General features: G+C 37.5%; 2 protein-coding genes and 1 long non-coding RNA gene across 3 annotated transcripts in view; all 3 read right to left on the reverse strand.

Moving 5' to 3' along the window:
• Positions 1–2,507, reverse strand: part of LOC114084223 (mucin-19) — a 115,141-nt gene extending 112,634 nt beyond the window's left edge. The window contains exons 1-3 of the mRNA XM_071609287.1: positions 2,393–2,507; positions 1,958–2,044; positions 1,649–1,735 (exon numbers count right to left, since the gene is read on the reverse strand). Of these exons, the coding sequence (XP_071465388.1) occupies positions 1,649–1,735; positions 1,958–2,044; positions 2,393–2,507 (289 nt within the window). The remainder of the gene's footprint in view (positions 1–1,648; positions 1,736–1,957; positions 2,045–2,392) is intronic.
• A 4,770-nt stretch (positions 2,508–7,277) lies between these two features.
• Positions 7,278–14,798, reverse strand: LOC139705083 (uncharacterized). Its single transcript, XM_071609288.1, has 8 exons — positions 14,795–14,798; positions 14,573–14,671; positions 12,124–12,216; positions 11,015–11,107; positions 10,692–10,781; positions 9,496–9,594; positions 7,407–7,502; positions 7,278–7,282 (listed from the first exon to the last, which is right to left on the reverse strand). The coding sequence occupies exons 1-8, from the start codon at positions 14,796–14,798 to the stop codon at positions 7,278–7,280; spliced, it is 579 nt and encodes a 192-aa protein (XP_071465389.1).
• Positions 14,799–15,027: 229 nt separating this feature from the next.
• Positions 15,028–16,410, reverse strand: LOC139705018 (uncharacterized). Its single transcript, XR_011706923.1, has 3 exons — positions 16,327–16,410; positions 16,002–16,088; positions 15,028–15,083 (listed from the first exon to the last, which is right to left on the reverse strand). It is a non-coding gene; the product is annotated as an uncharacterized lncRNA (long non-coding RNA).
• Positions 16,411–16,958: the final 548 nt, after the last annotated feature.

Here is a 16,958-nt window from a genome sequence, read left to right on the forward strand (position 1 = left end):
CCTGTGATATTGATCCAGAAACCCCACTTTGAGCAGAGCACCACGGTGTTAGAGGAAGGAGGTAACCGAGGCAGAGGACTGAAGGGACTGGGGCAAAGGGTACAACACCTGAATAAAACACAGGCTGAGGGAATGCAGGAGAAGACACTTCAGAGGTCCCTGTAGTTTTTAACTGATGACATGAGGACCATTGCAAATTTAGTTTTGCTTATTTTTAATGAAAATTATCTACGTTTAATATTGTAAAAACATTTCATTCTTGTATGTAACTGTGATGATACTGAGCCAACAATGAACATACACAGGCATGCTCTCCTTGGCTTTTGTTGGATAGGAGCTCCCAATACAGGTCCCAGAACTGGGGACAGCTAGTGCCCATGAGACTCAGCAGTCTGTACTCTACCCCTGCCTTGACAGCTTGAGGCCATTCGTATTTTCTCATCTGATAGAAATAATCACATGTAACTTCAAGGGATTTAAGTGTGATTTAATCACAAACAACATATTAAAAATAGTTAATATGCCATTAAAATATATCATTAACTTTTTACTTAACTACAAATATTAAATACTGAGTATTTCCCAAAGTCTCCCACTGGCCTGTGTTACTCCTATACTTGGTTTCTGTAGCTAAGGCTCTACTCAGAGTGGAGGTATTGTGGAGGGGAACCAAGGACTGCCTGTGTACAGTATAAGATGTGCCTCATATCTTTGATCCGCTTGTTTGTAAGCTGTGTCTCTTGTAATTTCATTGTTGATTCCTGCTGTTGTATCTGCTGACCTTCTAGTTCTCAGTGATGAAGGATAAAAAAAAAATTAAATCCTGGCTAAAACTAACTGCATAGGAGCTACCAACTACCAGGTAGTGGGGGCATTTAGTTATAACATGGTATGTTTTACAAATGTAACTTTATAAAAGGCTATTACATTTTAATTACGTAAGAAGAACTACAACTTGAGTCTTATTATTGATTTGGAAAAATATTGTGTTGTGCAGCATTGCTTGAAATCAGATCCTTGTTTGTAGCCAGTATAATCTGCTCTGTATTGAGTACCCAATGTGTCCCCAAAACTGGTGAAGCTGGGACTTCCAACCGGTTGGTTGTAATATTTTTAAGGGGTGATCGTAATATCATGTATGATTTAGAATCCTTTAGTGAAGTAAATTCATTTTGCTTGCACAATAAGATTGCTTATTATCAACTTCTTTATGGTTCCCATATTTGAACCTAGTGCATCTGCCCCAGGCTGCCTATTGCAATAAACTGAGGCTTCAAAATACATGCACGCATTCAATGATTCTCTCAATAAACAATCCAAAGTTTTTGGTAGTTTGTTAAAATTTATAGCCAGCTTAGCAAACCATGGCTCCATGACATACTCACAGCCTCAGAAGTTCCAGGAAAAGGGTTCTGACACTATTGTGGCTCACAGAAAATCTGACAACTTCATAAGATTACAGAAAGAAGATATAAGTCAGTCAGCACACTCCTACTTGCTGAACTGTTGGTCAAAAGTTGGGCTCACTTTCTGAAGTCTCTGACTAGTTGTTTCTGTTCTTCACTACACTCTAGAATATAGAAATTGAGACAAGCACTCACTCACCATTTTATACCTGCAGACTCATGGAATTCTCCCTTGTACATACCTGATTTACTGCTAGCAGAGGTGGAGGAAGGTCTAGCAGAGTCTCCAGAGCTGACAGTAGTGGAGCCTGCAGACTCTCCTGTGGTCCCTGGAAACAAGAACCAGTGCTTAGGTGGGGGGTGCATATCATTCCTGCTCTCCATATGAGTATTTGGGTGTTTCCCAAAAAATGAAACAAGGGATCCCTTCACCTTTCCTTAGTCTAGCTATATAATCCCAGGCAGTGCCTGATATTGTAGACCTGCATCTGTTACAGGAAAACACAGATGGGGAGCTCCTGATGCATCACATCCAACCTTGAAAACCTCACCTGAAACAGTGGTTCCAGTGGCTGCTCCTTCAGGGGTGCTGCCATCTCTAGCTTCAGGGGTAGCTCCTGATGATGTCGCAGGTGTGCCTGATTATTTATTGGGGGAAAATGTCAGCTTAGGAAAATCAAAATAATTGTCCTTCTTAATATGAACTAGAATGGATATATCTACATTGTGAATTTCATAGACATCTTAATTTCTCTCTCCAGGTAAATAAGGGAACTCATCTAACACTGATAACATAGGAACTTTATTAAAACATTCATTATGAATAAAATGTAACAATCAGAACATTTATGAACATTTATGATTTACCATTTAAGTCCTTGTCTCTTGTTATTACAATTATATTTTGATCCAGTTTGCAAATTTTTCCTTCTTAATTGCTCCACTGCTTACCCTTTGAAAATGGATGCTTCCCAAACTTGGCCTACTTTCCACAAAGTTTCTAACACTACAGTAGGAATAAGTATCAAACAGTCTACTTCTGATCATCTGTATACTTGGCATCATATAAATAACAATGGTCAGACTCCCAGGAAACCTCATCTCTCACTCAATTTGAGCACAGGGCTCACATGTCTACTGCCTGGATTTCAGGCTGCTTAAGCTCCATCAGTACCTGTCCTTCCAGATGTGTTGTCACCAGCAGAGACAGTGGTGGCTTTGTCAGTTGCTCCTCTTGTTGCTAATGGGAGAAAAAATAGTGCTTAGTGTACAGAGAGGAAGGAAGAAAAGCTCCTGCCAGCACATTCCATGGTTTTTTTCTAGTCATCAGTTCCTTCCATATTCTCTATTGTTTTGTTCCTTGTGCTTATTTTCACACTTGGAGATCTTGACAAATTTGCAGTAGACCCCACCACAGTCCCTAAGGAGGCTCTGTCTTACCTGCTGGGCTTCCAGTGCTGGTGGCCCCAGTTCCTGAAGTTGCAGGTGTACTTGCACTGCCTGCTCCTGAGGTTGATCTCAAGGACTCTCCTGTTGTACCTGATAAACACAGTAGCAGTGTTTGCAACTTATGCTAGTTCCTCATAAGGAGGAGATTGGGAGATTAAGACAAATTTCAGACTTCTTATACATTTTCATGCCTAGATGCTTTCATATTTGTACCCAATAATATTCACTTAGTGTACCTCCTAACTTACCTGAGTTCTCCTGGCTGGTAGCTCCAGTGCTGGTTTCCCTGGGTGTGCTGCCCTTCTCCACACTGGGGGTTGTTGAACTTGGGCCTCCTGTTCCTATTGATGGAAAACACCATTTCAAATTGCCTATGCATCAATCAAATCTTTTAATGTCATAAACTTCCTTATACTTTGATACAGAAAAAGACCTACCTCTAATTTATTTGGTCAAATCAACTGTATGGTTTCCCATCTATGGTAGAGGCTTTCTTTTAAAATTACCCAATATTAAGTATAACTACAATGGAATCATTAAAAAAACATGAAATAAAACCAGAGGTAAAACTTAAATACTGATGGTAATATAATCTGTACATCTTTATTTAGCAGTTAAAAGATGATAGTGTTAAAGTGCTATATTTACAATTGTTTGTTTTTTTTCATTCAGACTGGGAGCACACACTTGGGCACCAAACATTCAATAACCTGTTCTAGATCTATGGAACTTACTGTCTGATAACAACAAGAGATCACCTATTTAGATTCATTCTTAGCATCTAATTCTGAATTAGATTTTTATGAATATAAACTAAATGCTCATCACTCTAAAATTTTAATAAGTTTACTGATCCAAAGAGAATCACCCAGGTTATTTTCCTCCTATATATAAACTGCATTATTGAGCTCTGTAGTTTTAATGTTAAATAAAGTTTATTCAAATGACTCTTTGTCACAAATTATAAATCAAATCATCAGCTAATCAAAAAACTCTAGAATAAACCCAAATAGGTCCATGGATTTGTTAATAAATACATGGAAAGACATCCTGGCTTTAGATGAGAAAAAGGCTTCTTAATAGCAAAAATGTGTGATTTATCTTAAAAACATCAGAAATATGTGAGTACTTTAAATACTGCAAAAAAGGTTGAAAACCAATCTATGAGAAAGTCATTCACATTTGACGTTGATGGAGTGCAACCTCGGAGGGAAGTTGGGAAAAAGTGTCACTCGTGGAAAGGAACTTCTCCAACTGAAACACTGATTCCCTAAAATCTTGTTAAGAAGTGTGTTGGGCTCCACTCCAATACTTTTGATGCTAGGCTGGTGGACCCAGAAATGTGGCCATCTAACAAGATCCCACAGCATTCCTAGAAACCTCACTTCGAGCAGAGCACCTTGGTTATAGAGGAAAGAAGTGACCTAGGCAGAGGACTGCAGGGACTGGGGCAAAGGGTGCAACACCTGAATAAAACACAGGCTAAGGGAATGCAAGGAGAAGACACTGCAGAATTCCCTATAATTTTTAACTGATGACATGATGATCATTGCAAATTTAGTCTTGCTTGTTTTTAATCAAAATTTTCTATGTTTAATATCATAAAAACTTTTCATTCCTAGATTTAACTATGATAATACTGAGCCAACAATGAACAAACAGAGGCATGTTCTCCTTGGGTTTTGTTGGATGGGAGCTCCCAATGCAGGTCTCAGAACTGGAGCCAGCTAGTGCCCATGTGGCTCAGTAGTCTGTACTCTACCCCTGCCTTGCCAGCTTGAGGCCATTTGTATTTTCTATCTGACAGGAATAATGGCATGTAACTTCAAGGGGTTTAAGTTTGACTTAATCACAAACAATATATGAACAAATTTAATATTCCATAAAAATATATCATTAACTTTTTACTGAACTACAAATATTAAATATTGAATATTTCCCAAATCATCCCACTGGCCTGTGATATTCCTGTACTTGGCCCCTGTAGATAAGGCTCTATTCAGAGTGAAGGTATTGTGAAGGGGAACCCAGGACTGCCTGGGTAGATTATAGGATCTGCCTCATATCTTTGGTATGCCTGTTTGTAAGCTGTGTCTCTTGTAATTCCATATTGGTTCCTGCTGTTTTATCTGCTGACCTTCTTGTTCTCAGTGATGAAGGATTAAAAAAAATTAAACCTGGTTAAAAATAACTGTATATGAGCTACCTATTACTAGGTAGTTGGGACATATAGTTATAACATAGTATGTTTTATAGAAGTAACTTTATAAAAGGCTATTACATTTAATTATGTAAGAAAAACTACCCTTTGAATCCGATTATTGATTTGGAAAAATACTGTGTTGTGCAGCATTGCTTGAAATCGATCCTTGTTTGTAGCCAGTATAATCTGCTCTGAATTGAGTACCCAATGCGTCCCCTAAACTGGTCAAGCTGGGACATCAAACCAGTTTTGTTTTAATATTTCCAAAAAGCAATCATAATATCATGTAAGACTTGGAATCATTTAGTGAAGTGCATTCATTTTGCTTGCAAATAAAACTGCTTATTACCAACTTCTTTATGGTTCACTTATTTGAACCTAGTGTATCTGCCCCAGGCTGCCTATGGCAATAAACTGAGGCTTTAAAATACATGCATGCATTCAATGACACTCTCAAGAAACATTCCAATTTTTTTGGAAGTTGGTTAAAATTTATAGCCAGCTTAGCAAACTATGGGCCCATTCCACACTCACTGCTTTAGAAGTTCCAGGAACAGAGTTCTGACACTACTGTGGCCCACAGAAAACCTGACAACTTCATAAGATTACAGAAAGAACATCTAAGTCAGTCAGCACACTCATACTTGCTGAACTGTTGGTCAAAAGTTGGGCTCACTCTCTCAAATCTCTGACTAGTTCTTTCTGTTCTTCCCACACTCTAGAGTATAGAAATTGAGACATGCATTCACTCACCATTTTATACCTGCAAACTCATGGAATTCTCCCTTGTACATACCCGATTTACTGCTAGCAGAGGTGGAGGAAGGTCTAGCAGAGTCTCCAGAGCTGGCAGTGGTGGAGCCTGCCGATACTCCTGTGGTCCCTGGAAACAAGAACCAGTGCTTAGGTGGTGGGTGCATGTCATTCCTGCTCTCCATATGAGTATTTGGGCATTTCTCAAAAAATGAAACAAGTGATCCCTTCACCTTTCCTTAGTCCTACTATATAATCCCAGTCAGTGCCCAATATTGTAGACCTGCCTCTGCTACAGGAGAGCACAGATGGGGAGCTCCTGATGCATCATATTCAACCTGGTAAACCTCACCTGAAACAGTGGTTCCAGTGGCTGCTCCTTCAGGGGTGCTGCCATCTCTAGCTTCAGGGGTAGCTCCTGATGATGTCGCAGGTGTGCCTGATTATTTATTGGGGGAAAATGTCAGCTCAAGAAAATAAAAAAAAAAAAGTGTCTTTCTTTATATGAACTAGAATGGATGTATCTACATTATGAATTTCATGGACACCAGTTTCTCCAGGTAAGTAAGTGAACTCATCTAACTGAGATAACATAGGAACTTTTAAAAAATATTATGAATAAAATGTAACAATCATGTAGACCATTTATGATTTACCATCTAAGTCCTTGCCTCTTGCTATTAGAATTATGATTATGTTTGCAGATTTCTCCTTTTTCATTGCTGTGCTACTTATCCTTTGAAAAATGAATGCTTCCCAAACTTTTCCTACTTTCCCCAAATATTCCAACACCATAGTAGATACATAACAAATATCTAATAGTCTCCCCATCTGTGTTCTCCTGTAGCTGATGCAGGTCTACCCCTCTCTCTCTCTCTCTCTCTCTCTCTCTCTCTCTCTCTCACACACACACACACACACACACATACACACACACACACACTCTGTTTTTTTGGTATCATATAAATAACAATGGTGAGACTCCCAGGAAACCCTATCTCTGACTAAATTTGAGCCCAGGGCTCACATGTCTACTGCATGGATTTCATGCTCCTTAATCTCCCTCAGTACCTGTCCTTCCAGGTGTGTTTTCACCAGCAGAGACAGTGGTGGCTTTGTCAGTTGCTCCTCTTGTTGCTAATTGGAGAAAAAATAGTGCTTAGTGTACAGAGAGGAAGGAAGAAAAGCTCATGCCAGCACATTCCATGGTTTTATTCTAGTCATCAGTTCCTTCCATATTCTCCATTGTTTCAGTCCCTGTGCTTATTTTCACACTCGGAGATCTTGACAAAACTTGGATCAGACCTCACCACAGTCCCTAAGGAGGCTCTGTCTTACCTGCTGGGCTTCCAGTGCTGGTGGCCCCAGTGCCTGAAGTTGCAGGTGTACTTGCACTGCCTGCTCCTGAGGTTGATCTCAAGGACTCTCCTGTTGTACCTGATAAACAGAGTAGCAATTCTTGCAATTTATGCTAGTTCCTCGGAAGCAGGAGATTGGGAGATTAAGACAAATTTCAATCTCCATGTACATTTCCATGCCTACATGCTTCCATATTTCTACCCAATAATATTCACTAAGTGCACATCCTAACTTACCTGAGTTCTCTCGGCTGGTAGCTCCAGTGCTGGATTCCCTGGGTGTACTGCCCTCCTTCCCACTGGGGGTTGTTGCACTTTGGCTTCCTGTTCCTACTGATGAAAAATAGCATTTCAAATTGCATCAATCACATCATTTAACCTCATAAACTTCCTTTAGTCAGATGCTTCTCAACTGATGATGCAAAGACTAATTTTACTGTTTCTTTTATGCTAGAAGCTTTCTTTTAAAAACAATCACTTATAAAGGACAATTACAATAAAATAATTATAAATCTAGATCTTCTTAAACAAAGATCATGTAATATGTACAACTCTGTTCAGCAGTTAGAAGATGATAGTGCTAAAATGCTACATTTACCAAATTTTATTCTGTTTCACGTGGTCTGAGAATATGTATTAGGGCACCAAACTTTCAGTAACCTCTTTCTGATCATGGGACTTATTGTGTGATGACAAAGAGACCACTTATTGAGATGTCATTGATGCCATTTAATTCTGATTCAAAATTTTCTGAATATAAACTAAATTGTTATACTCCAAAAATTTGATAAGTTTAGTGATCGAATGTGAATTACCCAGTTTATTTTCCTGCTATGTGTAAACTAAATCATTTAACCCTGTATTTATAATATTAAAAAAAACATTTTTTTCAAATCACTATTTGCCATAAATTTTAAATCAAAGCTAACCAAAAACTGTAGGAAAAAAACAAAGTAAGCCCATGGATGTGATGATAAAATCATGGCAAACATCCTGTGAATACATGTGAAGAATGCCTCTAAATAATATGAAGTTCTGATTTATCTTTAAAAATTAGAAATATTTAAGCACTTTAAATACTGCAGAAATTGGTTGATAATTGAGCAATGGGAAATGGGCAGGTGACATAGGTTCAGTGAAACCTGGGAGGAAAGTTGGAAGAGTGGGAATTATGGAAAGCTACTTCTCCAACTGGATTAATGATTCCCTATAATACTTGTTAAAACAGTCTTCTGGGTTCTGCCCCAACACTTTCTGATTCTAGGCAGTTGGACCCAGAAATGTACCCTTCTAACAGGATCCCACAGCATTCTGAGGCTGCTAGTCCAGATACCACACTGTTGAGCACCATGGTATTAGAGGAAGTAGGTGAGCTAGGCAGATGACTGCAAGGACTGGAGGAAAGGGTTTAACACCCTAAATAAAACACAGGAAAATGGAATGCAAGGAGCAGACACTTTAAATTCTTTAAAATGTTTAACTAACTGACAGCAAGAGGGACAGTTGTTAATTTAGTTGTGTTTGTATTCAATATAATCATATATGCTTTAATATTTTTAATAATATTTTATTGCTGGACCTAATTTAGCAACTGATGTACAAGCAGCAGCATATTTTCTTGGTTTTTATTGGGTGTGAGCTCTTGCACACTGGTCAGACTACTGAGCTACCAGCTAATGCCCTCAGGCCCCAGTAGTCTTTTAAACCAAACTTGCCACCATGGACATTTTAGTTATATTCTGATATTATGGAAAGAATGACTCATAAACATGATGGTGTGAAGTTTGTTCAATACAAGAAGATATTTGAGAGTAAATAAGAAATTTAAATGTGCCTTACAAATATAATATCAATGCTTTATAAAACTGCAAAGATTAATTATTGACTGTTTCCCAAAGTTATGGAATTGATCTGTATAACTCTTCAACTGCCCCTTTGTCTAAGTTCTATTCAGAGTGGAGTAACTGCTGAGGTGAAACGTAGGATCTACCTCGTGTCTTTATTTAACCTGTTTGGAAGACGTAGCTCTCGTAATTTCATTGTTGCTTCCTACTATTATACCAGGTAACATTCTAGCTGTCCTGATGAAGTTCAAAACTATTTTAAAACTATAACAAACAATTGGATGGAGTACAATTATCAGACAGTGGGAATGGGTAATTGTAACATAATTTAAGAAAGCAACTTGCTAAAAGTCTAAAGACATTAATTGCATATGAAGAACTATCTCCTAAATCTGATATTTGATTTGGAAAAATCTTGAGCAACATTGCAAAAAATAGTTCCTTGACTCTGGCCAGTGAAATTAGCTCTGAACTGGGCTTACCTGATGTGTCCGCAGGACTGGTGAAGCTGGGGCTCAGTTGGGCTGTGGTGCCTGCACTTCCAGCTGTGGAGGTGATGAGAAGTGATTTTCCAGTAGCACCTGAGAAAAACATCAAAGGAACCTCTCACCTAAAGTCTATTTGAACCTTGCTACCAGTGCGTGATTTAACTATCCAATCCCTTCTAATGTGTAAAAATTGAGTAAAAGAATTCAGCCACTTAGTACCCAGAGTTGCCCATGATATTTGTTTTAATGTTAATTATTTGAAGATTTTGGTTTAGTTGTTTTATTTTATTTAACAAAGATATGTTTCTGAAGCTTGAAAAGGGTCAAGTGGGTCTTCATCTAAAATACTTTCATCTAAAATACTTTACTTTAAATGAGCAGGGTTCCCAAAAATGACGGTTCATTTTGACCAAAGCCAGGACTTCTAAATGCCATCCTCTATTCACCTGAGTTCCCTTTAGGTGATGTCACTTTATTGCTTTGGGATCTGGCTGTGTGCCAACTCATGGTCCATTAGTGTGTATCAAATCAAACAATAAATAATATGATCTTTGATTAAGTGGTACAGTTCATGCTAATCTCTCCTTTCAAAATATCTCAAATTTTCATACATACTGCCTTATTTCTGTTTGAATCATTGGAAAAACTGATCATAATTTTTATTCAACTTAGAATCCATACTGATTCTTGCAAATAACACTGCTTATTATCTACTTCTTTAATGTTCACAATGTTGAACATAGTAGTTCTAAACTAAGCTGCATATCGGAACCAATTGTGGCTTTAAAATATACACATGCAAAGGCCTTTTTCCAGGGTTACATATTCAATGGGACTGGGAAGGAAAAATCCCAAAGGTTTCTGTAGTTGATTCTAATTTCTAGCCAGAATTACAAACTATGGTCTCACTCCAGACTCACAGCCTCAGAAACTCCAAATCAGTGGTTTTGCAACTATTAAGGCCCATAAACACACGCAGGCATCCTCAAAATTGCATTAGATTATAGAAAGACCATCTAATCCAATGGGTACACAGCTACCTGATAAACCATTGGTCAGGAATTGGGCTCACTTCCTCAAGTCACTTATTAGATTTTCCTATTCTTTATCACATTCCAGAGAATAGAATTTGAGATGTATATACACTCTCCATTTTACAATTTACTCATGGAATTCTCCTTCACACTTACCTGATGTGCTGCTAGCAGAGGTTGAGAAAGGTCTAGCCGAGTCCCCAGGGCTGGCAGTGGTGGATACAGCTGCAGACACTCCTGTGGTTCCTGGAAACAAGAACCAGGGCATGGGGTGTGGGTGGGGAATGCATGTTTTCCCACCTTCTATGTTAGTATTTGAGTGTCTCCAGAATAAGGAAATTGAAGGTTATGATCCTTTCATCTTTTCTTAGTTCAATAATGTAATACCAGTCAGTGCCTGATTTTACAGACCTGCATCTGCTGCACAAGGGCATGGATGGGAGCTCCTGATGCATCACATCCAACCTGGTGGACCTCACCTGAAACTGTGGATCCAAGGCTTGCTCCTCCAGGGGTGCTGCCACCTCGAGATTCAGGGGTTGCTCCAGATGATGACCCAAATGTGCCTGTTACTTATAGGGAGAAAATGGCAGCTTATGAAAAATCAAAAGGAATGTCTTTGTGAATATGAACTGAAATACATTTTCTTTAGCCTTTAAAAAGAATGGATGTATCTATCCTGTAATTTTCACTGATATCTTAAGATATGGCTGAAGGTAAATTGATGTAAATCAGGTAATTCTAATAATGTGCTCATTCCATTAAGACATTCAAGGTTCAACATCAATGTCCTTGTGCCTATTCACTAGAATTGTCTTATAATCCAAATTACAATGTTTCCTCTCTTGATATCAGTTATATGCCCCATTCTTTCACCATAATTGAGTATAGTGAAATATGTCACTAATATTTTTTCCAAAAATATATTAAATACTTCACATATACTTGTTGATATATTTCTGACCTTCTGTAGATTTGACTACATAATGGTCAGATTTCCCAGGAAACTGTGTGTCTCTGACTAGTTTTAAGCAGTCAGCTGTCATGTTACTGTCTGGATTTCATCCTTTAAATGCTCCTTCTGTACCTGTTCTTCCAGATGTGTTTTCTGCAGAAGAGACAGTGGTAGCTGTGTCAGTTCCTCCTCTTGTTGCTAATGGTAAGAAAAATGGTTCTGAGTGTACAGAGAGCTAGGAAGAAAACTGTCTTGTGATTTTATTCTAGTCATAGGTTCCTTTAATATTCTCCATTGTTCTTTTCCTTGACCTTATTTTACACTCAGTGTTCTTGACAAAACATGGATTAGACTCTGCTACAATCACTAAGGAGGCTCTGTTTTACTGCTGGGCTTCCAGCACTGGTAGTTCTAGTGCCTGACTGCTCCTGAGGTCATACCCAGGGACTCTCCTATTGTACCTGATAAACAGAGTAGCAGTGCTTGAAACATATGCTAGTTCCTCTGAAGGAGGAGATTGGGAGATCAAGACAAAATTTCAGTCTTTTGCATATTTTCATGATTTATCCAGCAGCCTAGATGCTTTCATCTTTGTGCCCACTTAACAAGCACTCAGTGCACATCCTGACTTACCTGAACTTCCTGTGCTTGTAGCTCCAGTGCTGGGTTCCCCAGATGAGCTACCCTCTTCCCTCCCAGGTGTTGTTGCACTAGGGCTTCGTGTTCCTGGTGAAAAAATAATCATTTAAAAAATTCCTTTAAAAATAACCAAGTCTTTTAACCTCATAAACATCTTCTTTACTAGGTAAAACTATTCTTTACAATTATCGAATATGGTTAAATGATGTGCTCTGAGTCACTCAATTTATAGACAGAAAATGAAGACAGAAAAATCTAGCCATCTAGCCCTGATTTTATACTGTTACTGCTTCTTCTCAAGTGATTTGTGATAAAAGGATCAATTTGTAATGTTTCCAATCTCTGCTAGAGGCATTCTTTTAAAAATGCCAAAAGTGCAGATGTAAAATTTAAATAAGATCAGATAATATACAAGCCTTTATTTAGCAGTTTATGGATTATGATGTTAAAATGCTATATTTCCAAATGTTTGTTCTCTGTTTCACTTTTTAACATATCACCAATCTTTAACAGTCTGGGAACTCATATTTGTGTACCCAGTTTTAAGTTCGTCACAAATCATTGTATTTACTGTCTCAAATAAAAAGAGATTACTCCTTGAGATCTTATTATTACTCAGGTATTTCTACTTCAGATTTTTGTAATGATAAACTATTCATTATTTTAAGGTTTCAGTAAGTTACTAATTTAATTGGAATCAATCTTTTTTTATTTTTCTGCAATATGTAAATCTTATCTCCTAATTCAGTAATATTAATATAAAGAATAGCATATATAAGCACTATGTATGCTATAAACTTAATTACAATCGCTAAGCCAAACCAAGAGTAGGAAAAACAAAAACAGGCCATGGATTCATTAATTCATCCATAAACAGAATCCAGTGCATTCATGAGCAAAAGTACTCTTAATGGTAACAAAGTTTTCATGTATCTTCAAAGAATCCATAGTGTTAAAAGTATTTTAAAAAGGAGCATAGATAGGATCATAGCTGAGCTTTGGAAATGATCTACTGACATGGAAGACATGGCATTGACTCCTGGGTAAAGAGGGAGTGAAGTTGGAAAAGACTGGAAGTTGTAAAGAAGCTGTTCTCTAACTTGAGCATTGATTTGCTAGAATACTTGTTATGTTAACAAGTTAACAGTCTGCTGGCTTCCCCTTCAACACTTTCTGATTCTGGGCTGCTGGACCCCCAAGTCACCAACTGTAACAAGTTCCCACAAGGTTCAGCTTCTACTGGCCAGGAACCGTACTGTGAGCACCGTGGTGTTAGAGGAAGGAGGCAAGCTAAGCAAAGGACTGCAGGGACTGAGGAAAGGGCTTAACACTTGAATAAAACACAGGAAATGGAACACAAGGAGAAGACCCTTCAGAGATCTTATGATTATAACTGATGGTTTGAAGGACAGTTGTAAATTTTGTCTTGCTTGTTTTCAATCTCATTCAGCTATGCTTCAATGTTGTCAATAATAGTTTATTCCTGGATCTAACACTGACCTGAGTAAATAATGGACAAACCAGAGTATATTCTGCTTAGCTTTTGTTGGTTGTGAGCTCTAGACACAGTTCACAGACCCTCGGGCACCAGCTATTGCCCATGAGGCTCAGCACTCTGTGCTCTATCCCTGCCTTTCCAGCTTGGAGGCTTTTTATCTCATGGGAATGACGACACATAAACACAATGATGGTAAGATTCACTGCCCTACATTGAAAATTTTGAGCATAAATCAGACATTTTAAATTGCCATAAAATATATCACTAATGTTTTTGTAACCACAGTATTAATTGTGGAATATTTCCCAAAGTCATCCAACTGATGTGTAATTCTTAAATTGGCCCCTTTATGTAAGGCTCTACTCAGTAGGATTATCACTGCCAGGAAATAAAAAAAAGACTGACTCTATATAATATAGGATATTCCTCACTACTTGTTTTCACCCGATTTAAAGCTGTGTCATTTTTAATTCCCTTATTGGTTTCTAAAGTTATACCTGGTGACTTTCTAATTATCCTGAATATAGTTTAAAAAATTTTAAAAACCGGATAAAAAAAAATTTTATGGGCAACCGATGTGACTATATGTCATGTACAATCAGAAGAATGAGAAATTATACTCCATTATATATGATGTATCAAAGTGCATTCTACTGTCATGTATAAATAAAACAAATTTTTAAAAAATTAAAAGAATAAAACTTTGTAAATTTTACATTAAAAATTTCATGGAGATCTTCAAATTATCATTTAGTGATAGCATATAATTTACATGATACACTTTAAGAAGCAACATGCTGAAAAGGTAAAAATACTGTATTTTAATTTTACATATATGTATAATCACCTAAGCCTGATATTTGGTTTGAAGATATATTGTCTAATTAGCATTATGTGAACCAATTAATTGGCTGTAAGTAGTATAAATTGCTGAACTGGACTTACCTGATGTGTCCCCAGGGCTGGTGAAGCTGGGGCTCAGTCCTGCTGTGGTGCCTGCACTTCCAGCTGAGGAGGTGATAGGGCCTGAAGTTCCAATAGAGCCTGAGAAGAACAAAGGAACTTCTCACCTAAAGTCTACTTTGGACATTATTACCAATGGACGATGTAACTGTCCAATCACTCCTACTATAGGAAATAGAATACATGAATCAAATTACTTATTACCCATAAGTACCTATGGTATTTGTGATAATATGAATTTCTTGAAAATTCTGATTTACTTATTGCATTTTTCTTTACAAAGACATCTTTCTTTGAATTGGTTCAACTGGGTATTGATATATTCATCTCGATTACTTTGCTTTAAATAAGCAGGGTTCCCATGAATAACTCTTCATATTGACAAAAGCCAGGACTTTGACTGCCATCCTCTACTCACCTGATTTCCCTTCAGGTGATGTCACTGCATTGCTTTGGGCTCTGGTTGTTGTGCCAACTGATGGTCCAGTGGTGCCTTTTAAAACAAATAGCAAATGATATCCTGACCCTTGAAGAAGTTGTACAGATGATGCAATGCTGATCTCTGCTTTTAAAATATCTCTCATTAGCAGAATACAACAGACACTAGTATGGCAATATGTAAATCAATGGATGTGTAACTGATGTGATTCTGCAATCTGTATACGGGGTAAAAATGGGAGTTCATAACCCACTTGAATCAAAGTGTGAAATATGATATATCAAGAACTATGTAATGTTTTGAACAACCAACAATAAAAATTTAAAAAAAAATAAAATAAAATATCTCTCATTTATTTCTTTATACTTTTATTTATACATTTATTTCTGTTTTAATCATTCCAAAAATCGATCATAAAATCTTGTACAAATTAACATCCTTCAGTGAAGTAAATTAATTTTGCTTGCAAGTAAGATTGCTTCTCATCTACTTCAATAGTGTTCTCATATTTGAGCCTAGTGGTTCTGACTTAGGCTGCATATTGCAACCAACTGAGGCTTTAAAATATATACGAACATAGGTCTTTTTCAAGGGTCATAAATTCAATGGGTCTGTGATGGAAAAATTCCAAACTTTTCTTGGAGTTAATCGTAATTTATAGCCAGGATAGCAAACTATGGTCCACTTCACATTCACAATCTCAAAAGTTCCAGGGCAGGGTGCTTAAAACCATTAAGGCACATAGGCAGCACATTTGTGGACTCTCACAATTGCATAAGATTATAGAAAGACAATTGAATCGATTCCAATTGCCCCACAGCTACATGCTGAAATGTTGGTCTGTAATTAGGCTCACTATGCAAGCCTCTAACTAGTTCTTTCTACTCTTCACTACATTTCAGAGAACAGAAATTGGGACATGCTTACCCTCTCTATTTTATACCTGCAAACTTTTGGACTTCTCTAATTTACCTGATTTGCTGCTACCAGAGGTTGAAGAAGGTGTAGCTGAGTCCTTAGGGCTGGCAGTGGTGGAGCCTGGAGACACTCCAGAGGTCTCTGAAAATACGAAAGCTATATTTAGCATGTGGGGGGGTGTTATTACTTATTGCCACCCCTATGAGTATTTGAGTGTCTCCAGAAGAAGAGAAAATTAAGGATATTATCTTTTTAATTTTCATAGACTAGTAATCTGATCTAAGTGATGGCCTAATTTTGCAGACCTACATCTGCTGCAGAAGGGCATGGATGGAAACTCCTAATGCATCATATCCAACCTGGTGGACCTCACTTGTACCTGTGGCTCCAGTGCCTCCTCCTCCAGGGGTACTGCTACCTAAAACTTCAGGGGTTGTTCCAGCTGATGTCCCAGATGTACCTGATATTTATCATGAAAAAAAACCATCACATTAGAAAACTTAAAGGAAAATCTTCTTATGAATATGTCCCAAAATATTATTTCTTTTTCTTAAAAAGAATGAATGTATGTTTTCTGTAAGCTTTGATGATATCTTAATTTCTACCTGAAGGTAAAGTGGGGTAAATCAGGTAACTGATAATGCACTGATCCCTTAAGACAACTGTATTTATTAAAATAAAATAATCACATAGAAAATTTATGGTTAAACATTTAGGTTCTTGTCTCTGTTTCCTAGATGTGTCTTATATTCCAATTTTCAAGTTTTCTTCTCTTAATTGCCGTCTTATTTATTCTTTACTTCTTTACCTACAATGTTAATTTTCCCCTATCCCAGTATCATTGGATGAGATGTTATATGTCCCTATTCTTTCACTACATGGCACAGTCACTCTAAAAATACTAAGTACCACAGGTATTCTTGTTGATATATTTCTCATCTTCTAAAGTGTTGACATCAACACAATGATAATGGTAGGATTTCCCAGGAAACTTTGTCTCTGACTAGGCTT

Source organism: Marmota flaviventris, chromosome 3 (genome assembly GCF_047511675.1).
Source record: "Marmota flaviventris isolate mMarFla1 chromosome 3, mMarFla1.hap1, whole genome shotgun sequence".
Taxonomy (NCBI): Eukaryota; Metazoa; Chordata; class Mammalia; order Rodentia; family Sciuridae; genus Marmota; species Marmota flaviventris.